The sequence below is a fragment of the Maylandia zebra genome, linkage group LG10 (assembly GCF_041146795.1).
Source record: "Maylandia zebra isolate NMK-2024a linkage group LG10, Mzebra_GT3a, whole genome shotgun sequence".
NCBI lineage: Eukaryota > Metazoa > Chordata > Actinopteri > Cichliformes > Cichlidae > Maylandia > Maylandia zebra.
Window position 1 is genome coordinate 31,779,974 of NC_135176.1, and position 27,812 is coordinate 31,807,785.

A 27,812-nucleotide genomic window follows, 5' to 3' on the forward strand; every position below is an offset into this window, starting at 1 on the left:
TGGGAACAAAAACATCAGAGCGGCTCGGTCACATGTAGCGCGCACAGCCGCAGCACGAGCGCGGAGCCGCGAGGAACGAGGAAGTCAGTCGAGCCGTCGGCGTCCAGGAACAAGCAGCAGCGGTGTGTCCGGCTCCCGTTCCCGGCTCCCTCCGCCACCTCACCCGCCACCTATGGTTCTCCTCCGGCACATCTCCATCGCCCTGACCGCCGCCGTGGCTGCCCTCGGCTCCGCGCTCTTCATCGCGCTGAACTACTTCTACAAGAGGCGGTTATGGTCCCCGCAGGCGGAGTACTGCACCATCAAAGAGGTGGGAGGGCAGGTTATTCACTCAACACTCAGAGTTTGGTAATTTTAGACGTTTAATCGATTTAATTTAAATTAAATTTAAATTGAGCTGAACTGTTTAACTTGGTGAGGAGCGCGTTCAGGGACCTCTGACTGAGGCGAGGAGACGCTGTAGAGTCATTAGAGCTGCTGGAGATGTGCTGAGATGTGCCGGTGGCATTATGAGAAAACAGAAAGATGTGATGAAGAAGAAGAAAAGAAGGAGGTGGTGCTGATAATGAAGCCGTTACTGATAATTAATGATGATGATGATGATGAAGGTGGGAGAATGTAGTGAGCATGATTTGAAGACTTTGATGTATTGCACTTTATTTTATATTAACAGGACAGCATTATGTAACGTGACAGCTCCAGAGGTGTATTGATCGCCCCCTGGTGGGTGGTTGAACTGTAGGTCAAAAGCCCCGCCCCCTCCACATTAGTAACCATGGACACCAGTGATATTTAAGACATGGGCGTCACCCACCCTTGACTGAAGGAAGCTGTTCTACTTCCTGTTAATCCCACTGTACAGAAATCGGGTGCAGTTATGACAGAGCTTCAGCAGGGGGCTCTCGTGAGCTTCTCCTCATTAATTATAACGTTACGGTAGCTACAGCGATATTTTATCTGTGGTGTTTTAATGTATTAGTAAATGAGACAAACCATCCAAAGATGGTGTTTACGTCTTAAAGCGGGTGTCTATGGGACCTCAAGTGGCCATTTGAGGAACTGCAGGTTCGGAAACTTCCATGCTAGCTTAATTTTTTTAGATGTCAAATAGAAAAGCACGCTGAATTAATTTCTTCTCAGACACGTTTGTTTTCTGATCAGCTTTTTTAATGTCCTCATGACCGACGGCTTCTCCAGAAAGAAGCAAAGATTAAGCGATTACATTTGCTGATTGTGTTCTCAGTTTACAGAGTTCTGTTTTACTCAAATCAGAGAAAAAGGCCACTCCAGTGTCTTAAAGACAAAAACCCCCTGAAGTACTCACAGCTTTTCGTGGGTAAATGACTGACTTAATAATTAAAACACTTGCAGATTGTTTCAGCTTTAATTGCTGCTGCTGAAAAGAGAAAAAAGTGGGAAATCATGTTCAAGGTGATGCTGAAGTAGCGAGCTTCCTTGTGGGAATATGATTGTTTATCTCAGCTTCCTGCAGAGAGACAGAAAAACAGAAATGAGGCGGGCAGCGAGCGGACGGTCTTAATGAATGAGTCTTCACAGCTGCAGCCTGAATCTCTTAATAAAATCTATTTGCATGTTTCTAATCTTGTTTCCTCGATTCAATCAGCAGCAGCCTGTAATGGGCTTAGCCTGGTTTATCTGGCTCAGCCCGTCTTCGGGGGATAGTGCCGGCGTCTGCCGGCGGCTCGCCACAGAGGAGATGTAAATGTTTCAGTCTGGGGATTCGTTCCAATCACGTCTCGGGAAAGCGGGGGGGGAGACTAACAGCGTGTTTTTGACCCCAAGGAGTCGAAGCAGGTGGGAGGTCAGGACACGCTCATTTACAGAGCGACAAACACCCACAGGAGCACTTCGTTTTACTCTTTCTTTCGCTATTTTGTTAGGTAGACGATGGTTTCCGAGGCCTTTATCTTTATATTAATCCCACTTTTTCATATCGTCTGTGACTCCGCGGCCTCGTCTCTACAGGCACTTTCGTTGTTGTTAAATGTTGCTGTTGTTCCTCTGAGATTTGCTCTGTGTTGACATTATTAATCGTTTGTGCAGTTCTGCCACATTCGAGAGGTGTTCAGGTACCCGTGACTGCGATGGTCTCCAGACTCCACAGAAATGTCCAGCAGTGAAAATGTGACAAATTTATAAGAATCTAATCTGTTGTGCACGTACAAGACATGTGTTGTCCTTTTGTTGTTAGTTAGCACAACTTTAACTAAACCTAACCAGGGTTGTATTGCCTAAACCTAACCGAGTAGTTTCACAACACAAGCCTAACAGAATAAGTTTCTTTCCTTAAATGTAACATAATAGCAGTTTTCATTATAGGTTCACTACTTAAACATAATTAGTTTCATTATTTAAACCTAACCAACTAGTTTTACTACCTAAACCTAACAGAATTATTTTCTTTACCTTAATGTAACATAAGAGTAGTTTTAATTGTCTAAACTTAAACGAGTAGTTTTAATTAGTTACCTAAAACTATCCAGGGATTTATTGCCCAAACCTAAGTTTTCATTTGTAGTTTCCAAACCATACTGAGTAGTTTTATTCTCAAAGTAAAGCTCATAAGAACATGTCATTTTAGTGTGTAATGCGAGATTAAGGGTAAAAATAATAATACTTGTTGGCCTTGAACGTGAATAATGGGTCCAACAGCCTCCAATTGTGGACGGTATCACCCTTTAAACCAGGAAAACCTCAGTTATGGGAACACGGTCACAAGTATCTCAATGTGGTGCGATTCATGTTAGCGTGAGTTAATGCGTTAGGTTTAATCAGAATCAGAATACTTTATTGATCCCTGGGGGAAATTATTTTTTGTTACAGTGCTCCATTATAAACCAACATTAAGACAAGACAGACAATATGCTAACTAAGAATAGTACAATAGTATTAGTATTTCATACATCGACAGGCGTGTGTGCTCACTCTCTGCTTTGTGTCAGGGTGCAGTGGTACGGGAGTTTCATCTAGTCTTAAAATATCGCAGCATCATAAGTAGGGCTGCCACAAACGATTATTTTGATAGTCGACTAGTCACCGATTATTTTTGCGATTAGTCGACTAATCAGATCATCATCCATTAGACGTAAAACTACAGCTTATTGCACCAGCAGCATCTGCTCTTATATAACTATCATTAGCTTACAGCTTTAAGTGTTTCAGGTATGTGCTAACTAAAAATAAAGACAAGATGATAGTTTATTAAATTTTAATGAAATTTGCAGATTGTTTCAGTGAAGTTTAATAAACTCCTTGCTATCTAAAATATAACAGGACACTGGAGTATATTCTGGAGCATCTCACACTTCTGATAATCAGCTGTCTGCTTGACGTTTATTCAGCTGTGTAAAAACTATAACTTTAATCTCAGCCAAACCGGTTTACTCAGGAACAAATAAAATACTAAAAAAAAAGCCAAACAATAACATTTTAAGTTATCTAAGTGACTCATATATCATGTTTAACCTGAGTAGCGAAAGACGGCGGTGGGTTTGAAAACAATTTGCCGGGAGTCCGGTGTTCTCACGGCTCTAGTGAGCCTAGCCCCCGGCTAGCTATCGAGCTAGTGGGTAACAGACGTCTCCGAAAACGTCGGAGCGCTTTTGAAAATATGTGGTGTCCTGATAAACTGAGCAGATATTTGAGGTTTACACAGCTACATTCTCGCCTGAAAATATGTTAAACGTTTATTTTGTGACCCAGAAAGAATAATACGAGTAATATTAAAACTAACTAGCTGCCGCCATTGTTGGAAACTGCGCTGGGCCGCGCTATGAATTCTGGGACACAGCTTCTTCTTCTTCGGGGTTTAACGGCAGCTGGCATCCTTGTACATGCAGTGCTGCCATCTTCTGTTTCAGTCCGTTATTACACTCTTAAATCCTGCTACTTATTCCTGCGTCTTTTGGGATCTTACAAAGCTTCAAACGACGCGTCGACTATTAAATCAGTCGTCGACGATTTTGATAGTCGACGTAATCGTGACTAGTCGACAAATCGTGGCAGCCCTAATCATAAGTCAGAGGTGTCAAATTCAGGTTCAGCGAGGGCCAAGCTGGGAAATGAGATCCTCACCGCGGCCCAGATAAAAGGTCTACAGGCACGATTTCACTGCAAATGTAACGTCTCAACGGCGTTTTCATACAGCTTGGTGAGGATGAAGCCCGCAGCCAGTCCACATCGAGTATTTTAGCCTGTGTGACATTTAGTCCAGGAATATAATATATTCTCACTGCAGTTCCAGAGGAGGGCTGCAGACAGTCAGCTCCCAGCAGTCTGTTTCACAGACCTTTATCCGACAGCCTCTGCTCGTTTGTGGCCTTTAATAAAACCAGAAATGTCCTGAGGTAAATGCAAAGTTTTCGATCTTGACTTTTGTCCTTGAACGTACTTCCACAGGTCTCACAGAGCCCGTGTCAGGAAGTGAGCCTGTACTATAAGATAAATACAAGTAAAGCTCGGCCTTACAGCTCCATCACTGAAACGGGGCTGATTACACATGTTGTGGCGTAGCTGCGTTCTTCTCTCTGAAACCTCCGTTCACCGCTGGTGACCCCACATCGTCGTTGCTGTGTAGCTTCAAACATCACCGTGAAGACTGTGTGGTTTGAGAACGGGAATTCTCTCACGGTAATGGGTATAAGCTCAGTGACGACGCAAGATGCTCCGCCTTCCTTCTCGGCTGAAATCATCTCTCTCCCAGTTTGTTGCTTTTTGGCTCGAAGATGCTGTGAATCGGGTCACAGGCTTTCACCATGAAGCTGCAGTTTTTTTAGGAAGTACATGTCAAAGAGGTTAAAACCAAAACCAGCTCTCACTGACTTTATTAACACGTCAGTCAGGAAGTACTCAGTGAATCACAGGCTGGCTCTCTAACCAAAACTTCTGGTTATCTTTGGACTCTCGACTTCTGGGCGTTGATAAAGCTGCTGTTGATCAGATAGTGTCCGCAGAGAGCCTTCCTGTCACTTCCTGTTATTCCAGGCGAAGCTCAGACTTGAGTTTGACTTCCATTTCCTGGGAAGGAGGAAGCATTTTTAATAGGGCTGAACGATTATGGAAAATAATCTAATTGCGATTTTTTTGCCCCAATATTGCGATTGCGATGCGATATGCGATTATTTTTTAAGGTCTTTGTCTTCTGTATTATTAAACAAAGACAAGCAATACATCATATAGTATGGCCAATACTATATTACATTAATTTTAAACTGTTCTTTCCTGGAAGACAGACCTCTGTTATGATGACATGAGGTGATGCATGAATTGATGACTGACATTTTTATTTAACTTCTTCAATCACAACAGTATATTTGAACATACACAATAGTTTATTTTTAGCTTACAAACATCTGAGCATAAAGTGCTGACAAGGAACCCTGGTGTAAACATTAAAATGAAAGTCAGTACAATGTGCAGATTGCAGAAATATACATAAACAAAATCAGTGGCTTTACCACACTCAGTTTTTCGACATCTGTGAACTACTAGACAGTCATTCAATTAAAAAATAATATTAAATAAATAAAACTAATAAATAAAAAATACACACATCTTACTGATCTCTGCAGTCAGTAACATTACACATAAAGTGCAAACATAATAGCAATTGTATAAACACACACACAAACACGCCTTTAAAGTTTAAAGGCGTGAAATTGGACGGTCTAGTTCTGATTAGCGTCACCGCTGTCTCGGTGGAGTTTAATAAACTCGGCCGTCTGCTTCTTGCTATCTAAAATATAACCAGACACTGGCGTAAATTCTCGACTGTCTCATACTTCTGTTTAATAAGTTTTCTGTTTGACGTTTAGTCAGCTGTGTGAAAACCAAGGAGGAACCCACCCGGGGGATTAATAAAGTTTTATTTTATCTAATCTAATAACTTTAATCTCAGCCAAACCGATTTACTCACGAACAAACAAAACACTGAAAAAAGCCCAACAATAACATTTTTAGGTTGTCTAAGTGACTTATATATTACGTTTAACCCGAGCAGCGAAACTCCGCGGTGATCTGAAAATGATGTGCCGGGAGTTGTGCCGTTCTCGGCCGCATCAGTAACCCTCGAGCTCCCGGCTAGCTGTCGAGCTGGTGGGTAGCAGACGCCTCTGAAAACGTCGAAGCACTTTTGCAAATATGGGATATCTTGATAAACCGAGCAGATATTTGATGTTTACACAACTACTTTCTCGCCTGAAAATATGTTAAAAGTTTATTTTGTGACCCAGAAAGATTAGTATGAGTAATTTTAAAACTTAGTAGCGGCCGCCATTGCTGGAAACTGGAGTTTGGCTGGGCCGCGCTATGAATTCTGGGATATGGTAGTAATTTGGACAGCCTTCGGCGCGTCGCTGTGACGTAATCGGTCTACAAATGCGGCCTCAGGAGGATGCAGCCCATGAATTTGGACATGTCCAGAGTATAATCGCAGCCTTTGCGGTTAGAAAATTGCACTTGATCATGTCGCGATATTATCGCAAATGCGATATATCGTTCAGCCCTAATTTTTAACCCTCAGTCGATGCTTGATGGTACTCGATCGTGTCTTTTTGCCGCAAGTTGAAGCTTGTTATTCGTAGTCTGGCTGCAGTGAAATCACTGAAGTGGAAGTAGATGCGAGAGAGAGAGGAAGTCACATGTAATCACAGGAGAAGTCGTGGAACACGAGCGGCCGACGGCATGTGGCGTCGTTAGAGGATGATAGCTCCTTTTGCCTCCTCTCTGAGTAAACCGCAGCTGTACACTTGCTATTCAGAGCTGCAGGCGAGCTGGCTTTACCGCTCCCTCGGCTGGAAGCTGCTGCGTTGCTGAGCGTCTGCTTGGGTGGAGTGTCCTTGAGAGAGACGTTAAACCTCTGTCAGATCCAGCAGCGCTGATCTGCAGCCGAGCCGGGACTCTTTAACCTCCCCGCGGGGCAGCAAAGCAAAAGAAATCGATTCAGTATCACCAGTTTTTATGAGAAATGTCTGAAGCAACAAGAAAAAGTTTAAAGAGAAAGTTACAGAGGGAACAGGAGACGATTGAATTGCTGGTTTCACTTAAAGTCATTTTAGATCATTTGAATACGCCTGCAGTCCAGGTAGGAGCCAATCAGACGATGGAGATGCAGGCACGGCGCGCCCTGTTAGGAGCAGCGGTGGCTCTGCAGCCTCAGCAGCTACAGTGAGGCTTCTGCGCTGTCAGGGTTTGAGGTTGATCTCCCAGTGGGCCGACTCAGCCAGAAAAACACGGAGGCGAGCTTCAGAGCTGTCAGAGCGGCCTTGTTTATCTGCTGCTGCATTTATCCGGCAGCACCAGGCGGCGATTACAGCCAGAAAGACGTCAGAAGAAACGCAATCCATCATCAAAATATCCCAGACTCTTCATCTGGCCTGTTTCTGCAGTGCTTGCTGGGTAATTATGAGGTGGTTTCATCTGTTAGGGAATCAAATTAACTGATTCTGAAGGAGTAATTTTAGCGCTTGATGATCCATCAGCAAAGTGGTATTTTTAATAGGAAGCTGACACATCTGCACTCTAAAAGGGCTGATATGAATTGGTAATTAACCTCTACAGAGCTGCGGCTGCACATCAGCACACGGCATGAATAAAGACCAACCTTGTGTGACTTTTAAAAAGGAGATGACTGACGTGTGAGGGATCTCAGAGGGGCCGTGACGTCCCCGAGCCTCTCAGGCGCTTTCAGAGCGCGTCGACGTTTGAAGCCTTCTCTGAGACTCGCGTTTCTTTATTCCTGCACACGCAGAAGGCTCGCTGAGACAAATCTGCCCTGAAATAAAAGTAATAAAAGGATGCCTGCTCTTTCATTAAAGTATAATATCACGAGCGGTGCCCCTTGAGGTTTGCAGAAGCTGATTCATATTCCTGCACATTATGAGGAGTCTTCAGTGCCAAATTCCCAAAAGTCTAATGCATTCAGTTTGATTTGAAGAGGCGACCCGGTGTGAAAAAACACAAACATCAAGTTAAAATACCTGCTTCTAGCTGAAAGGCAGAAGAGTCGGGTATTCGGTTTGATCCAACCAGAGCTGTGCGAACATCCTTTCATTACTAGGTAATCTGTTTTTGCAGTTTGGCTTTGTCCTTTATTAGGTCCCTGCAGCCAAGGTGAGGTTCTTGAAATGTCCAGAATGGTGAATTTAAAAAATGTGACAATAAGACAAACACGTGTCTGGGCTGTGTCATATTACAGGTGGCCCTGAAAAACATGCTCACCAGCTATTTTTGGACTCTTGACTTTCAGTATCTCAGTGTCTGTTAATCAATTCTAAACTCAAAGACTCACTCCGAGCAGAGAGCCTTTTCTGCTGTACTGAAACTGGCAGCAATTTAGCGAATAGAGCTGAATTATTTCCACCTGTTTCTAGGAGGCAAAAAGCCGGCGTTGTTACCCATATGGAAAAGATATTTATAAATCTTATAAAGTTTTTATCTGTCTTGTGTGAAACTTGTATGAAAATCATACAAGAGTGAAAACACATATAAGATCCCTTGAAAAATTATATAATGAAACTTGTATGTTTTGTATACATACTAAAAAAAAATATGAAAGTAATGAGAAAGTGGCCACTTTCATGAGTAAATCATAGAAGTTTTTACTATTTCTTTTCCATATGGGTAGTTTAAACTTAAATTCTAGTGCGTGTGAAATAAGATGCAAACCAATTGACCCAAACAGTAAACAGATGTTAGAAGTTAAAGCTCGACAGTGTTACACCCCGGCCTAGGCAACCGGGGTGCAACGTAGAAAAACAAAGATAAGGAAAATAAAACCACGAAGGCTCTCCACCAAAATCCCAAAACGAAAATATCCCATGACGAAAGTATTAACAAACCCATTCACAACTATTTACAACAGACTATTTATTTACAACAAAACACCAAACTATTTACAACACGGGGGAGATCGCGACCATGACACACTGAAACACAGGGTTTAAATACATAGAGGGAGCAATCAGGAAATGGACCACAGGAGGGAAACACAGCTGGGGCAAATTAGAACTGACGAGACAGGGAAAATGTAAACTGAACACACCAAGATAACACAGACTTTCAAAGTAAAGCAGGAAATGCATAAGTCATGCAAAAACAAAACACTGACACACCGAAACGTAACAGACAGAAACATCCTTCCTTGTTGAAAAGCAGCTCGTCGCGGTGTTTGAAGGTAGAGCCAGACCAGTTTATCCGTTCAGCTGTTTGTATGTATCTGCATTTGTAACGGCCGGTACATGATTACACTCTGTCGTAGGCTCGGACAGCTGGAATACTTATTATCGTTAAACTTCTTTAAGTCTGATTGAAGTCTGTTGCCTGGGACACATGCATCGCCTGTAGTAAATACAGGCGGACAGATGGACATCCTCACAGCACTCACTCACTGTCTGACGACAAAATTAACGTCACTGGGACCCAGTGTTGGTTAAGTTACTTGAAAAAAGTAATCAGTAACTAATTACTGATTACTTCCCCAAAAAAGTAATCCCGTTACTTTACTGATTACTTATTTTCAAAAGTAATTAATTACTTAGTTACTTAGTTACTTTTTAAAAACACGATTTACAACCTGAAGAGGTGATAAAGCGATAGATCTTTCAGCCCAATTCTACTTTTTCTACATAATCCATCATACAAAATGTAATCAAATGGAAAAGTCTCTTTTTAAAACTTGTTTTATTAGTTTTAATCTTTTAACTTTATGCATCAAGCAAAACATTTAATTATATGCAACATTCTCTGACTTGAAGAAATTAGTTTAACATTTAAACCTATTTTCTACACATTCCAGCACATAAAATAAAATATTTTTTGTGTTTACACTCACTCTTTCAAATAGATGCAAGTAAAACACAGCAGAAAATAAATAAAGTCAAAGACTCAGCGGTCCTGTTGCTCTATTTTCACCTGTAAAGCAGGACTGGGGTAGGCGGAGGTTTACCCTGGTGCAGGTGTGCCGCGGTCAGTGGAAGAATCCGCGAGTTTCTCTGAGTTTCCCATTACGTCGTAGCTACTCGGTGCTTGCTCGGAAGTTTAGGGGTTTTTTCGCTGTAAAAAGAAGTTTTCTTCCCACGCACAGCGGACACTAATGTTTTTGTCACTTTGTATGGAATCAAACTCAAAGTAAGGTCAGTACTTCCACGCTTTAAACGCTGCACGCTCATACTCTCTCCCGCACTCCATATATGATCCACTGTTGATCTGCGCACAGCTGTTGTCAAGAACGTTGCACTCGCTTACTTCACTGTCATGAGACATTCTCGCAAAAAATCACGGTTTTAGTAACGCAGTAACGCAGCGTTCCTACGGGAAAGTAACGGTAATCTAATTACCGTTTTTGCAATAGTAATCCCTTACTTTACTCGTTACTTGAAAAAAGTAATACCCATCTCTGCTGGGACCTGAGCAGACTTGACCTGGCTTATAGGAGAGACCGGAGAAACACCCTTCAACCATGTTCTGAGTGTTGACTTTGCAGAGATTTTCCACTAGAACAACTGATGTTCACTCCTGGAGGTGATCTTTTGTTGTAATGTTCTCCTTGATGTGCGAAGCCCTCCAACCTGGCCCATCACTGTGCATATATTTCCTGTATTTTGATGAACTGCTTGTGGTTTGGTAAGCTCAAAGTGCAACACAAATATTCGAAACCAAAGGCTTCACCCTCACTCTGTGTTGAATAAGTGATGTGTTTAATCTTTGCCTCAACTCAACATTTCCATGCGTTTGCAAACATTAACAGCTCTGCGGTCTGCCTGCAGGAGGAAGAGGAGCGTGGGAAGCGCCAGGTCCTGGTACTCGGTCTGGACGGGGCCGGGAAGAGCAGCATGCTACAGGGTTTGACCCCCGGGGATTCAGGGGCTAAGAGAGGCCGGTGCCGGCCCACCCGTGGCTTCAACTTTATGAGTCTCAACGCCCCCGCCTGTCAGCTCGACTTCCTGGAGAGTAAGGCTCCTTTTATCCGTCCTAATCAAACACTGCTCTGTGTGGAGTCTAGCGAGCATTGATGTTTTATCAAACAGCATGAAATGGAGAAATGGAAAGAGCACAACTGTTCAGTTCAGTTGGCCATTTGTTTCATAAAACTGCCTTGAATCAAACAGCTCTGCAGACATGCCGGAGACGCACTGTGGAAAACCGGATTCATAAAATGTTAGCATGAAGTTGTGAGAAGCATGAAGTTGTGAGAGCTCAGACTTGGTGAATGAAATTTGCTGATTTTTTTTAAACATTAGCAAGTTATGGAGATGAGTGAGTGTGTGCTAATGTTAGCACATCTCTGCCACTTTAAAGTATTTAGCTCGTTAGCTTGTTGACATTTGTTAAGCTAGACCCTTTACTACCCTTTACCACTGTTAGCGTCAGTTAGCACAGGATGATGCTAACACTAATTAAACATACAGATTAGCATCTTAGATTACAGTCACACAGGCCTAGAGACCAGTTGACAACCATGTGGTAACCACCAGTTGATTGAAATTATATTCACTGTCCAGTTGTGTGAAATCGACCCATAAAGCACAGGCCCAGAGACTGGTCATGCAGAGGGTGCTGCACCAAATTCCTCATTGTCATTGCTTTGGTTGCTAGCATGCTGGGTAATGTTGGATTCCCTACTCATAGTTGGCTTGATGAAGTACAAACAACCAAAGGCTTTTAGCTTGTTAACATTAGAATATTTCCAAGCTTGCAACAAGATGTTCTCAAAAAATAACAAGTGGTGTAAAAGAAATTTAAAACAGAAAAATATGTTCATACAGTTTTGTTTGGTCCAGAAAGTATGAAAACGTGAAGCTGGTAATGTCCATAATTGATCTGCTCTAGGTGCTGGGAAGTAACTTCATTGGCTTTATGTTTGAGTTGAACTTGAAGGGAGACTTGATCCACAACTTCAGTTGTTTTTCTTCCCTGAAAGCTCACATCATCCATCACTGCCAACACAAAGGCAATCACAAGGCAATCTCTGGCAATGGCTCTTGTTATATTGTTATTTGTTCAGCGACTGAAACGTTCAGTATCAAGGTATCACGAAAGTTGACTGTGACAAAGAAGCCTGGAAAGTGTATTTCTGTTTAATTTCACACTATGGTGGTAAAGTGAGATTGCATTACGTTTGCTGGCAGGATCAATAAATCCATCACATTAGTGCTCCACAGCACTAATAATAACCTGAATGACTTCTCTTTGCATTCAGCCAACATGCGTGGTCAGCCGTGATTGGCCGATGTATTTAGAGGAATGTGTCACGCTCACTGATCTGAACACTGCTATCGGTGGGCGCCACTAATCTTTTTCTCATCCGCGAAAGTAAGAAGAGCTCACGCCGCCACCCACACAGCACAATACTTCAGCGGGTCTGTGCATTAAATGTCTCAAGTGTCTTTGTGTCGGTGACGTTGACTCAGAGGCATGCTGACAGGTGAGACGCAGTACGATGCACGGATCTCTTTATGGAGTCCTCGGGGGAATTATAAATAAAAGAACTAACACCAGATCAGATGGAGAAGTAGTTTTAGGCTTTGAGCTGATGATGAGATTTGGTTTTGTGTAAAAGGGAAGTGAAACTGTCAGTGGTGAGGCCCTAAATCCTCAGCTTTTTCCTTCAGCATGGCATGTCCACTTTACAAGCTATGATAAACAAATTGTGTTGCCATGTGCTGGAATTTAATCACTTAAAAAATAGTGTCCGATCAGAGGTAACAAAGGCAAAGAAGCAAAGGAACGAAGAAACGGAGAAGACGGGGCAGGCGGAAAATATGAGAGAGCAGACGAAGAAATGAAGTAAAAGCACAGGAAATGAGATTATCCAAAACAAACAGGGATGATAAAGGCAAGAAGAAGACAGAGGAAGGCGAAGGCATGGAAACTCTGGGGAGACTGAAAGAAGAATAAAATCAAAACAAACATCACAAAAACCCGAGACCGCGATACAGATACAGCGGTCTGTGATACACGTATAACAGATATAACTCTAACTCTACAGAAATCCTTCAACCAGTCTGATGTCAAAAAAAGAGACAAAGCTGCATGACCTTTAATGGCACCAGAAAATATCCAAGATTTTTTCTTATTCTCATATAAAAACAGGTTTTAAAAGTTCGGTCTTCGTAAGCCGGGGTTCCACTGTATTGATAAAAATCACAGAGTAACACTGATATGAAACTATTAGGATACACTGCCTATGACATCAGTCATTGACACGACACTGTTACAGCAGTCAAACGGATCCGGGCTTATCCCAACCAAAAGCCCTGGATGACCCGGGAGGTCAGGCAGCTGCTGAAGGAGAGGAACATTGCGTTCAGGTCTGGCAACAGGGATTACTACACCACAGCCCGATCCAACCTGAAGAGAGGCATCAGAGAGGCAAAGGGGGACTATAGGAGGAGGATCGAGGACCATTTGAAGAGTAATACCAGCCGGCAGGTGTGGCAAGGCATCCAGCACCTAACCAACTATAAGATCAATCTCGGAGCTGCGGACGGTGACCTGGAGCTGGCAGAGGAGCTGAATATCTTCTTTGCCCGCTTTGAGACCAGGGTACCGGAGGTATTGGAGCCACAGCAGCAACACGCCACCCATAGCAGCACCACCCTCACCCTGGAAGAGCACGAGGTGAGGCGCATGCTGCAGGCTGTTAACCCGAGGAAGGCGGCGGGTCCTGATGGTGTACCAGGTCGAATATTGAGGGATTGTGCAGGACAGCTGGCTGGGATCTTCACCAGGATTTTCAACAAATCCCTCGCACAGGCGACTGTCCCACTCTGCCTGAAGTCCTCCACCATAGTCCCCTTGCCTAAGAAGCCCCACATCACCGGCCTGAATGACTACAGACCGGTGGCACTCACCCCAGTGGTAATGAAATGCTTTGAGAAGCTGGTCCGCAGACACATCACAGCAGCCCTGCCCCGCAGCCTGGATCCACACCAGTTTGCCTACAGAGCAAACCGATCCACGGAAGACGCTGTAGCCACAGCACTCCATGCTGCATTAACTCACCTGGAAGAGCATGGTAGCTATGTGCGGATGCTCTTCGTGGATTACTGCTCAGCTTTTAACACCATCCTTCCACACAAACTGGTGGCCAAGCTACAAGACCTGGGGCTTCCATACAGCACCTGCATGTGGATCAATAGCTTCCTCTCGGGCCGTAGACAGAGAGTCAGAGTTGGCCATCACACATCCTCAGCCCTGAGTCTCAGCACTGGCTCACCCCAGGGCTGTGTGCTCAGTCCACTGCTCTACTCTCTCTACACACACGACTGCACTCCTCGCCACCACAGCAACATCTTTGTGAAATTTGCAGATGACACCACAGTGGTGGGGCTCATTTCCAAGGGAGACGAGTCTACGTACAGAGACGAGGTGGAGCAGCTGACGTCATGGTGTAAGGCCAATAACCTCCTCCTCAACACTTCAAAAACCAAAGAACTCATAATAGACTTCAGAAGGAAAAAGGCAGAGATCCAACCACTATTCATAAATGGGGACTGTGTAGAAAGGGTGGCAAGCTTCCGCTTCCTGGGAGTCAATATAGAGGAGAACCTTTCCTGGAGTGTGAACACCTCCGAGCTGCTGAAAAAGGCCCAACAGAGACTGTACTTCCTGAGAATTCTCAGGAGGAATAACATCACACAGAGACTGCTGGTGTCCTTCTACAGAGCCACCATTGAGAGTGTTCTAACTTACTGCATATGTATTTGGTACACTAGCTGCACAGGGGCTCAGAGGAAAGCACTCCAAGGGATCATTAACACTGCCCAAAAGATCACTGGCTGCCCTCTCCCCACACTGGAAGTTCTACACAACGCCCACTGTTTTAAAAAGGCCCAAAACATCATAAAAGACACCTCACATCCTGGCCACTCCCTGTTCGAACTGTTGCCCTCAGGCAGACGGTACAGGGCAATCAGAGCAAGGACTAATAGACTCAAACACAGCTGTTATCCAACTGCAATAACACATCTGAATACTACAAAAAAATGTCCATCACGCCACTCTTGTGTTAATCTATGCACGGTCTGAAGCATGTGTGTGGGAATGTATGTGAATGTTTTACTGTTACATCTTATTAGTATTTTAAGTATTCTATCTATTTTATTTATTGAATTTTATTGTTTTATTTATATTTTGATATTGCTAGGGATGATGCAATGATCGGGGACCATTCTTAATTTCGTTGTTCTCATGACAATGACAATAAAGTTTCTGATTCTGATTCTGACATCCCAACATCTGAGGGAAAAAAACCCCAAAATGCTAAAAATTACCAAAATAACCAAAAATCATTTATGGTTCTTTGCACAGTTGTGTTGTCAGTGGGTTTGTGTTTTATCATTATTACAGTGCTGTCTGCACTATCCACCATTTCCTCGTTCTTCCCCCTAAGCTTGAACTTTACGTTACCCTCGGTCATAAGCGCTGCTAGTCGTCATACCGACGGGGACTTTCAGCACCTGTATGGTTTGATGAAAATATTGATGGGTTTTTGTAATGGTACAAAGAGTTTAACGAGCATCACCGCACTGTCAGTATGGTTTTTTTATTCTTAGCTTTGAGCAGCTGTTTGTGAGTCAACATTTGTCCGACAATGTCATTAGAAATGCTAAAAAACCAACTTGCCAACTAAATGTGTCAGAGGTCCAGTTAAATTGAATTAGTTCATGACTGGTGGCCGTTAGGACTGTGTTATTAATTTTATTCCAATTGCAATTACAACCTTACCTTCTATTAATTAAAAAAAAATAGATAATTAGGGTAATCCTCTTTTGTAATAGCTAATTTTTCCTCTGCACACATCCCTGTTCTTTACTTTTGCTGCCAGATGAATTCCCAAACTAGCCATAGCATGCTCAGTTCATTTCATATATATTTATTTACTAGGTTAAATAATAGTTAAAGTTTTTGGAAATCCATTTAATAAACTCACTATTTTTCTAATGTCTGTGAGTCATTATGTAGATTTTTGACATGAACGAGGAGCCGCAGTGACAGTCAAGGTGAATGTTTGATGGTATTCATGTTCAGACAGTAAATCGGTGCTCTGCTAATTTAAATCAAGCCTAGGTCCACTAATTAGTGTTTATTTTAAAATTTACGCTACCACAGTCTACTTACTGTCCCGTGGACGTGGTGCACGCCTGTGAGAGTGAAGACAGCGGTGCAACAACGGGTCAAAATCTGGATTCAAGTCAAAGTTTTGAGTTGAACTTTGGCTGCGTTAGCAGGCATGAAACATGCCCACGTGCATCTGTGAGGCTTTAAAGAGGCAAACTTTAAAGACCTTTTGGAGAATAACAGGTTAAAAGGTTCTGTACTTAAACACCAAGTTTTGAACTGAGATATCATGTGACAAGGTATCAACACGACGAATCTGGGTGGGACAGTCGAACTTTGGCTGTAAAATCAGGTGTAAATTCCTCGTCGGCGCTGCTGCACAGAGGCCTGCAGCTGAAGCAGTTAGGTGGGTACAGACACACGCCCACATCATTCACACCCATGTGACTCAGTGTTGACTGCGCGCACACGTGTGGGAGGGTGTTTAATAAGGTGGCCTGTAGAGCAGCAGGACCAGCATCCCTTTGAGATCGCCGTGACAATAAAACACAAGCTGCTCACGCCGCCGAGCGCTGGGTCCGGCCTCCATACTGCATCGGGTAAACAGGTATTTATTGCTGCCACATCACATCAGCTTATAGTACAGCACTCCCCAGTTTCCTAGCAACATTTCCCATTAGGTCCAGCACTAATGAATTCTTGCTACTCTCTTGGATTCAGAGGCAGTTAGGACCTAAAGTCTTACTCGCCGCTGTGAGCAGTGATTCGTTTGGCCGTCGAGCACCGCTGGTTCCTGCAGCCGGAGGTCACTTCTGCTGCAGACTTTCCAAACCACTGAAGCTGGAAACTGATTTTCTAGCAAATGTGACCTGTGACTGTGTTTGGTACAAGCAGTGTTGGTACTGAAATGCTGTAGATGGCTGTTTTTATTCTTCTTACTTTGTACTTTACCTTATGAAGGGTTTTTATATTACAATTGGTCTCATTGCTCCAGGTTTAAATCACGCTGCAACAAATACAAGAATCTTGTACATCAGTAGATTTAAAAATGAGATGTGTCCCCGATTACTCTTATTACTCAGTTCCACTCAAAACAATGGAAATAAAAACAAATCAATACTGAGTTGTTTCCTCTGTGATCCCAGAAAGCAGGAAAACCAAATAAAAGGAAAACTTCATGCTCAGGTCGATGGATTACACAACGTAGCTGAGTATTCTGGTTGATTTATAGGTCTTATGGAAACAAATGGAAATCAATGACTGCCTGGGGAGTGCAGAAAAACAGCATTTTCTTACAAATGTAAAACAGATCTACAACTCTTAAGTTTTCTCATTGATTTACTGATGATATGTAAATTAATGGAAGTGAATGGCTGCTTATAACGGTTTAAAAATACAACCAAAGTCTAAAAGTGCACAGGATGCATTTAAGCATAGGAACATGTGAAATACATGTGAATGTGCGTTCATATGTAAAATCTATTAACGTTCTTAATAGATTTTTTAGATCACTAGTCATAAAAACAAGAAACACTCCCTCCCCCCCAGAAATATGTAAAGAAGAAGAAGAAGAAAAAGCAACCCCTAAATTGTTATTTATGAGTGAAAAAACTAACTGAATTCAGGATTTTATATTCAAGTTAGAGCCAGCAAATTATTCAAGCATAACATTCAACCACTAAAACAAAGTTTTCTGTTCAGGAAAGTAAAAAACTGTAATTTACATCTTGACCACAAAATAATGATGTCCTTAATTTTTTCTGCTGTTTTGTAAAACAGCAAATTTGAAAATTCAATAATTTTATTTCAGGATAAAGAATATTCAGATTAGAGAGTTTTCCCATACTGGTGTATTAACCGTTACTGTACTTTAAAATGACCAACACTGGTAATTAGCTGTGGGATTAAATCACATGGATGGAGTCCAGTGAGGTTTAAACGTTTCAGAGCACAGCTAAATGTTTTCCAAAGCACTGGACATTTGGAGCTACATTTCTAGGCAACGTTTGATGTTTGTTCATTTCTATAGTTTAGTATCAATTTACGTTTATTGATTTAGATAATAATAATGATATAGCGCTTTTCGAGAACCTCAAAGCGCTTTACAATTCATTCACACACTGGTGGAGGCAGCTACAGGTGTAGCCACAGCTGCCCTGGGGCAGACTGACAGAAGCGAGGCTGCCATATCGCGCCATCGGCCCCTCTGGCCATCACCAGTAGGCGGTAGGTGAAGTGTCTCGCCCAAGGACACAACGGCCGAGACTGTCCGAGCCGGGGCTCGAACCGGCAACCTTTCGATTACAAGACGAACTGCCAACTCTTGAGCCACGATCGCCCCCAGATTGTACAGAAGTTAATGGAAGTCAGTGGTGGCCTAGTAAGAGTATTTTCACACCTGCACCTTTTAGGCCGTCCAAGTCAAACTCTGGTTCAGCCCAGTTTGGAGGACTCGATCTGGTTTGTTTATGAAGAGAATGTGATCCAACCTCAAACCGACCAAACTACCAGTTGTAAGATAGAAGTTAGAGCTGAAAGCCTTTGGGCTTGACTTGCAGTTCACTCTGTGTGCAAGGAAATCAAAGTGTGAGGAAAAGCTAAAGTTTATAGACTCATCAACTGAATCTGGTCAACGTAACTGAACTACAAGTGTTAAAATGGCCCAAAACTCCAAATTACGCCATTAAAAATGTTACACTTTGATGTTGCTCTATAACCAACCACTGACTTCCATTATTTACTGTGTAAAAATGTGAATGGATTAAACAGCCTAATCAAAATGAATCCTCACATTCCTCAATGTTTAAATCATGATGACTGAGCTGCTGCTGTTTCATGCAGCCAAACTAATCCAAGAAGCCTGCACACATTATAAATGAGATGTGTCCTCAATTATTTATAGTGTCTCTGGAAAAGAACACAAGGAAAGGAAAACAAATAAGAAAAAGTTTCAAGAAGGGGACAAAATATAAAGTTAAACCAAAACCACATCAATACTAATGTATTTCCCCCAAAACTAAGAATAAACTGAGCCTCTGGGCTGCAGGAAAACAAGAAAAACTGAATAAATTCCATGAAATAAAACCCAATTCAGACCCATTAAATGAAGAGAAATCGCTGCTGCACTGTCATATTTTACCCTGAGCCTCTTTAACATATCATGTCTGGAGGCAACAAGATGGAAAAAATGAATCAGACTAATTTGCCCAGGAGCGAACTGTGGATATAAATAATGCCTGAGTGCCGTCTCAGCCTGTTTCATCCCTCGGTGAAAATCAGATTGCATTCAGTCCGGTGCAGATGTGAAATTAATCTGTGGCCAATTTGTTTAAAGTGGGGATGCCAACAGCGCATCTAATTCTGCGTATCGATCTGTCCTTTTATTTAACCGAAAGCCTTCCTCCAGTGAAATGGCCTTGAGCATGGCGGTCAGTCGGGGTGTGTGGGGATACTGTGTTTCTTTGGCTGACAATTGTTTTGTCGTTGTTGTTGTTTTTTGGTTTTTTTGTATGAATCAATGGACAAACAGCCTCCTTTTCTCTGAACGCAGTGTTATGTGTGCTGGTACACACTTAAAAATAAACCCTTTTTATTTTGGGCAAACAGATCCCCTCTAGGGAGCGACAGTAAAACAATGTCTCGTCCTTGTTTGTTAATTATGAGAACTCCTGCTGAGGAGAATCGTGTATCGCTTCAGGAGCTGAATCCTCCACAGATACTGAAGCCTGCAGGCCGGGTGTTGCTCAACAACAACCAGTTTTTATTATGTGTTGTCCAGTAATTTCTAAAGACTAGCCAAGCTTGAAGATCACGTAGAGAAGTCCAAGTCCTGCCAACCGTCTGGTAGATGACTCGCGCACCTCAGGTGGAAAATGAGATCGCCGACGCAGTCAAAAATGTCTGCGGTGTGTTTTCTGTGCTGCAGTTGGTGGTGGTGAGGATCTGCGGCGCTACTGGTCAGATTACCTGAGACGGACTCACGTTCTGGTGTACGTGGTGGACTCGTCTGACAGAAGCCGCCTCCCTTTGGCTAAAGCTGAACTGCACCGCCTCCTGAGGGTGGAGCCCCAGCTGCCTGTGGTCGTCCTGGGAAACAAGCAGGTAAACCATAAAACAGACGTCTTTTTATGTTTTTATCATTTTAAGCAACCGTTGATTTCCATTAATGCTGTGTTGAATAAAAGATAGTAACTTATAAAGTTTTAGGGGACATGAAAATTATGGTTTCAGACATTAAACCTCAAGTTTCAAACTATATTATGTCCTTAAAAACTAAAGCAAAGACCAGTATTTAATTCAGTTTTAATTACACAGCGCCAAATCACAACAACATTCACCTCAAAGCGCTTTATTGTAAGGTAGACCCTACAGTAATGCATAAAGAGAAGAATCCAACAATCATGTGACCCCCTATGAGCAGCACTTTGGCGACAGTGGGAAGGAAAAACTCCCTTTTAACAGGAAGAAACCTCCAGCAGAACCAGGCTCGGGGAGGGGCGGGGCCATCTGGCCGGTTGGGGAGAGAGAAGGAAAACAGGATGCTGTGGAAGAGAGACAGAGATGATCTAATTTTTTTATGGATTATATGGAAATTAATGGAAATCAATAGCAACCCAGAAGAACAAAAAAATAATCAATCAAAAATCTGTGTAGCAGACATTTATAACCAGAATGGTGCTCAAGTTATTTGACAAACTTGTTATATACAGAATATGATGCCTTTTATTTCTTTTCTTTTTTATATGTAGACACATTTTTCACATAAGTATACAAAATGTAATTCGGTTTTCTAAGTCATTTATGGATTATATGGAAATGTATAGAGATCAATGTAAAAATACCCCAGAAGGCTACGTGCACACAGACACCAGTATTCTAGAAAACTCAGCTTTTTCTATGCCTTTACACCTTTCGTCCACATGTAAACGGCGGTTTGGGTCACTGAAAACTGATATTTTTAAAAACTCTGTTTTTGCGTCTACGTGTGGAAGAGGAAAAGACTTAGTCATGCAACGTCAAAGGTGTGCGCCGTTTTTGACGTCACGCTGCGCGCCACGTTATTGTTTATGTCAGATGAATTTCTACAATGCCGAAAAGAGACAAAATACTGTTGCTGTTACAAACGCAGGTACAACCAAATCCTGACGCCAACGTCATCATCGGTTTTGAATAAATTTAATCTTTTTAAAATGTAATTAATGTATGCTGTGTGCATTTTGTCCATTCCTAAGTTGTGAGTCTACACCAGTCACATTTCAGAGCGCTGCGACTTGTGATTATGAATCACTCAGACTAATGTAAAATTTTCCGTTTCTTTCTTTATCGAATAAACTTTGACCAAGAGAGCCAGTGAGGCAAAATCCAAAATACTGTCTTTAGTTATGAACATTTGAAATGATGAAGACATTAGAAAAGTAACACAAAATTAGATGCCTTTCCAGGAAAACTTAAGGTTTGGTGAGGGCACAAAACTCTGTTTACGCGTTCCCTCCCAGGCTTCTAGATTTCTGATTGGCCAACATTTCCACATGGTTAGGATGTGGCATGTTCTTCACAGCGTTTGACTTTGATTTTTGCATTTACATGTGGACGGAGATATGTTTCACTGCACGCGTGGATGGGATTTCTTTTTTTTTTTAAACAAAAACGGAAAATCTCAGTTCTCAAAAATCCCCGTGTACGTAATGAAACGTGAATTATTTTTTTCCTTCAAAAATAACAGTTAGCTGAACGCAGCCATGCAGAGGTTGAAATTTGCATGCAGTTAAGTTCATAACCAGAAGAAGAAGATCCATCAGAGTCCTGAAATACATTTCCTCCTCAGTTCATATTTCCTTTCACAGTGTGTGGAATTATGCATGACACCGCAGGGAAAAAGGAATATTAGTCACATTTAATGTTGGATCACTGCGGCTCGATCCTCACAGTGCTGTCAGGTTTTTTTGAGTACTAAGAAGAAAAACGTACCTGAAACCCCGCAGAGCAGCCGCAGTCCGGTTACATCAGGTCACGTCATGTTTAAAAGATCAAGAGGCTCTACAGGTGTAAAATGAGCAGACTTTTACTGCTTTCATCTGTGAAATTAAAAAGGAAATTTGGATCATCAAACAGAATGGAGAATAGACCTATTAATTAACCTGTTGATACGAACGTGTACAGGAATTCAGATTTTTCATCAGGTTGAACTGCAAAGCTTTGAAGTTTTACATCAGCAAGTACAACAAATTCAACAATTCCCAGCAGTTTGGGTGATTTGCAGATCAAACGATGTGTAAGCTCCAGTTAAAAGGTTTAGTTGAATGATAAAAGGCCGTTAGATGTTTGGATGACATATAACCGTGTCATTTTCGGGAGGAGCGTGTTTCACGTGAGAATATAGCAAAGTATATTTAAAAGTCTGTACTGTTCAAATCATTCCCTGTTTTTAGAGTTAAACCACTTATGCACGATTGATTATTACCCGTGTTCGATGTTATGGCTTCATTAGTTTTCATATTCACAAATAAGGTAATATCTTATGTTACTTATCAGACACTTGGAGTGTCCATATTTATTTATTTATGTCCTAAAAATAATAACCAAATCTGTCAAAAAGTTGTTTAAGCTAAAAATGACATTGTTATTTATCATGCAGACTTTTCTCAGAAGTCAAAAATTATTCAATCAGAACTTTTTGTGTTCAGGAATATAAACTAATAAATGTAATTTATGGTCTTAATCACAAAATTAGTTTTTTTCAGGTTTTTGGTAAATGCATATTTTTAGCATTAAAGGTATTTTCATTAAAGAGCTTGTGCATACAGAAACATTAAAAGTTATTTTGGTAATTACCAATATCGTTAATTTTAGGGCAACTGTGGTGGTTTAATGCTCCTGTTGAGGTGTTTGCTAACTAAACCTTTGGCTGTACCGTGACATGGGCTACATAAAGGAGCTCTTTCTGACAGTGATACTGGCGTTCGCCCACCAAGCCTCTGTTCTCTGCCTCGGCTCTCGCTTAGTTTGAACAGCACAGAGATCGTTTCCCACAGAACTCGTGTGCTGGGAAAGACGTGGTGCCAAGAAACGAGGCGGACATCTATAGAGTCGCACCGGGGTTGAATGGTTTGTGTAGGAAGGTGGTTTTAAATTCACTCGCTGCACACGTGAGTTGTGATCACAACAGAGACAACCAGCATTTAAACAGTGTGACATGTAGTAATTTGTAATGACACACTGTGAAGATTTCTGGAAGTTAATGGGAAGGTGTTTTATTCAAATCAGCAATTTTTTTTTGTGGAGGCGAACTCGACGGTATATTTGTTGATAGATACTTTGATTGAAACCTGGGTGGATTTCTAATGTAACTGCTCAGATTTTTGGGTAAATTAGATATAATTTAAGTTTAACCATATTTTACTGGAGTGCTGCGTTAACAAACTTCATACCAGAGATGATGCTTACACAGTTAGATGTTACACAGTTCTTAATTAAAGGTGAGAAACTGGGTTCATTTGCCACAATTAGAAGGTACAAAGCAATAGTGAGATTGTAATAAAAACTCAACCTTTTTTCCCTCCTCTTTGCAGGATAAGCCGAACGCTGTGAGTGTGTCGGAGCTCCACGAAGCCTTGTCTCTGGGCTCCGTGACCGAAGACAGAAAGCTGTTTCTCTTGGCCGCCCAGCTGGACTCTGATGGAGCCCTGAGGAAGTCCTGCAAGTGCCTGGATGCAGTCCAGGACCTGCTGCTCCAGCTAGTCTGATCAAGGATCCTTCCCACAGAGCAGAAGAGTAGGCATGGAAGCAAAGGGGTGGCTTGAGGACACCCTCCTCCTCCTCCTCTCTGGTTTTCTTGTTTAAGCTCAGAGGCAGAGGAGGAGGACGGCGGGAGAGTGAAAAGATGCCAAAACAGAGTGCTGTTTTTTTCAGCACCTCTTCTTCTTTTCTTCTGGTCCTTTTTTTATTAGTTGGCTTTAGAAACAGTAACTTCTCAAGCATCTTACACTTTCCCTCTAACTCATCTGTTCTTGCTCAGTGGAGAAGAGGAAGTGCAGACTGAGGAGGATGAAGACAGAAGGTGGCCCTGAAGTGACTCAGATCTTACAGAGATCACCTTCTGCTGCTGACTCAGACTCTTATTTAATGTCGGCCTGTTACAGGTTTATTTAAGCATGTAGTTTGCGTGTATATAAAATGTGTGCTGTTGGGTGTCAGGTTTGTAGAAACAGATTTTTGTCAGGTTTTCATGTTTTATGAAATTTTTTTGTGTAAAGTCAGATCAGGGCGTTGGCCGAGCAGAACGGTTGGCGTTTGGGGATTGGTTGAGTTTGCTTCAGAGGATGACTTCTGCACTGCAGCTTCTCTGAGATCTGGTGGGACATCGTGTGGAAATTCAAAGGGAAGTCCGAGACTTTAAAAAAGAGTAAAAAATGCAGCATTTTTACTTCTTGCAGGTTTTGTCATTATCAGGGGAACAAAGATTAGAGACTCCAAAGGTCGTAAGGTGAGAATAACTCCTTGCTTATTAAACAGTTTGTCGTTTCCTAGGAAACACTTTTAACAAAACGATGTACAGACACTGGGCGTTAGCTGCTTTTCATTGTTAGCTTAACAGGCTAACAAACATGAACAGCTACTCTTTTTTTCTTCTCTTTCTCTAAACTGTGGCTGAAAGCCTACGTATTCAAATGCTTCATGTTTGAGGTGTGCTGTAATTACTTTAATACAGATACTTAATGTGGCTGCTGTACTTTAAAATAAGTGAAAACAAGCAGGAGTCGTACATTTATTAGTCGGCACAACGTTAGCTAGTCTAGTTCTACTACTGGCAGCTGCAATATAAAAAACCTGTGTGCATATTAATCAGTGATAAATCCATGCACTACCAAAATAATCAGAATCAGAATACTTTATTGATCCCTGGGGGAAATTATTTTTTGTTACAGTGCTCCATTTTAAACCAACATTAAGACAAGACAGACAATACGCTAACTAAGAATAGTACAATATATACATATATATACATACATACATACATAAGTCATAATGTCACGCTAACACCATAATGAATTACAGATGTTTATGTTTTTGGTACAAACTCAATGTCTGTCAACTTGGGAGAAGAAGAAACATTCAAAAGTCACGAATCCGTTTCTCGCAGTTCTTCCAGCTCAGTCGTACAAGAAAGTGGAAAAAGTCGCCAAAAAAAAGAGTTCATGTTAATAGGATCGAATTGTCAATTGTTTTTGAAACAGCACGACTTTGTAAGTATATTTAGTGTCTGGAGCATGAATCAGCTTTATAAGACGTGGCGCCGTGACGTTTTAAACCTAACCCAGTGTTTTAAATTCAACCAATTTTACATATTTGAAATGTGACCTCTGAAATAATTAACTCTACATTCAGAACAAAGTGATGGCGGACTTTGTTGCTCTGCAAAAGTGGAAAATATGAACTATATGTACACAGATATGAGACTGGATGGGTAAAACAAAAAAGACACAGTTGGAACTTTGTGTTCAGGAAGGTGAAGAAAAACAAATCAACTTATTTGTGTTCCCAATACAGTTTAATATAATGGCTGTGAGTATTTTAAAAACTCCTGTGAAACTGCATTTAAAAAAAAAAAAAAATGTGTTTATGGTCATAAAAGTCTTACTGAAGAAACAACACAAGGGGCTGCTGCGACATGGTCGTGAAATACTGTTTATGTCGTGCATTTGCCTGACAAACTTGTGTCTCAGATGGGACATCACTGCTTCTGAGAAATTGGGCTTTTAGAGCCCCGGCTTGGACAGTCTCGGTCGTTGTGTCCTTGGGCAAGACACTTCACCCGTTGCCTACTGGTGGTGGTCAGAGGGCCCGGTGGCGCCAGTGTCCGGCAGCCTCGCCTCTGTCAGTGCGCCCCAGGGTGGCTGTGGCTACAATGTAGCTGCCATCACCAGTGTGTGAATGTGTGTGTGAATGGGTGGATGACTGGATATGTAAAGCGCTTTGGGGTCCTTAGGGACTAGTAAAGCGCTATATAAATACAGGCCATTTACCATTTACCATTTTAGATCAATAGAGGCTCTTTGTGATTTAAGATGTCCCGTTAATTCAGAAAACAGGGCAATTGATTTTGTGAACTGAACCCATCGTGCTTCTGTAAACCCTCAAACAATTTCCCAGTTGTCTACCCTCAGATTCTCTAGTTATGGGCAGTAATAGTCAGCAGTGGCTCTAAAATCAATTCTTCGTCTTTATTTTGCCCGTGCAGTCTGGACATCATCCCATTTATAAGCTCATACTTCCAGTCCCATTTCAGTAGCTGCGTAGGAATCGGTTATCCCGTAAATACGTCTCCGAATGTGTAAATGCAGTATTTGACTTTTAAGCTCTGTGTAAGATGAAATGGAATTAGCTAGATCTTGAAATGCTGTGTGTGTGCAGCAATGTTCGCTTCCGACGCACAGTTTTACTTTTTAATGAATGTGAAGTTTTATTCCTTGTGATGTAATTCAGAAATGTTTTCACTTTAAAGTTGAGTGGATTTGCTGTTTGAACACTGTTTTATAACCAGTCACTGCATTTCCTGTTTTATGTCTTCTGTTAGATATACATTCATGCATGTCTACATGGATTTTTATCACCAAACCTGAAGGGGACCTTTTCAGTTCATTTCCAGCTCAGTGGGTTTATTCTTGAATTCTACTAGAGTTGCTTTGCATGATTTACGGTTTAAAATAATGCTTATTAATCTAATTACTGGCTGTTAGTGCAACTTGAGAGATGTTTTAGTTCCTTTCCTATCACTTTTCAATCCAACTTTATTCTGAGAATGTGGTTCCCTGGAGAGCCAGGTGGGCGGAGCTTCTGTGCGTAGCAAAAAGCTGCTTGAAGCATGCTGACTCAGTCTGAAGCCTGAACTTGTGACTCACGTGTTTAATATGCAGATCCACCTTTGTAAATGCTGTGACAAAATGTGGAGAAAGATAAAGAAGACATAATCGAGTCATCTCAAACGTCATTCTTAAATGGAAAATTGGTTTAAGTTTGTTTTGCTTGGTTTTTTTTCCGTGTGATAAGAGTGACACAAAGTCTCATGTTTGTCAAGTATTTACTTTACTGTCTGGGCCTAAACTCCGCTGCAGGTCCATATATCAAACGATCACTGTGGCATTACTGAGAGTTGAAAAACTGTCTAAAGTCTTTCATCTTTAATAAAATGATCAGCGTTCTGCTCTACCAGGTGTAACAATTGAGTTTAACATCCAGGCATCCATGAAAACGGAATTTATGACATTTAACGGAGTTAGAAGTTAGCAGGGAGTTAGCTCGCTAGCTTCTATCTAAATACAATATAGCATGTCCTGACTGCGGGGTTTTGGAAACAAATCCAAACGTACAGCTCTGTTATCACTTCCAACATAAATGAAGACAGAAAACTAAACAGCAGTGACGTTTGTAGGGTTACTGAAGTTGGGCTAGCTGGTATATAATGATGTGCTACGTGACCGCTAGCGACACAGCTATGTTAGCATAATATAAACAAGCTAACCTTTTTTCCACGGTGGTCAGGAACAAATGTAATCGCATGGCAGGATGCTGTAAAAGGACCAAACTTCAGCCAGGAGAACAACTGAGATAATCCATCCACAATACGAGGTTAGTCATTCATATACTGCTGCATGGGCTGGGCTGTAGTTACATCGTAAGGTTTTAAAAACTGAGCTTAAATAAATGATTAGCGGTAATAAAAGCTGAGGGAGGTC

General features: G+C 41.8%; 1 protein-coding gene across 1 annotated transcript; it reads left to right on the top strand.

Annotated features, from left to right (window-relative positions):
• arl10 (ADP-ribosylation factor-like 10) lies at positions 1–27,285 on the top strand. The gene is made up of 5 exons (XM_076889431.1): positions 1–310; positions 10,785–10,968; positions 20,006–20,181; positions 23,649–23,850; positions 24,095–27,285. The coding sequence occupies exons 1-4, from the start codon at positions 173–175 to the stop codon at positions 23,820–23,822; spliced, it is 672 nt and encodes a 223-aa protein (XP_076745546.1). The 5' UTR covers positions 1–172; the 3' UTR covers positions 23,823–23,850; positions 24,095–27,285.
• Positions 27,286–27,812: the final 527 nt, after the last annotated feature.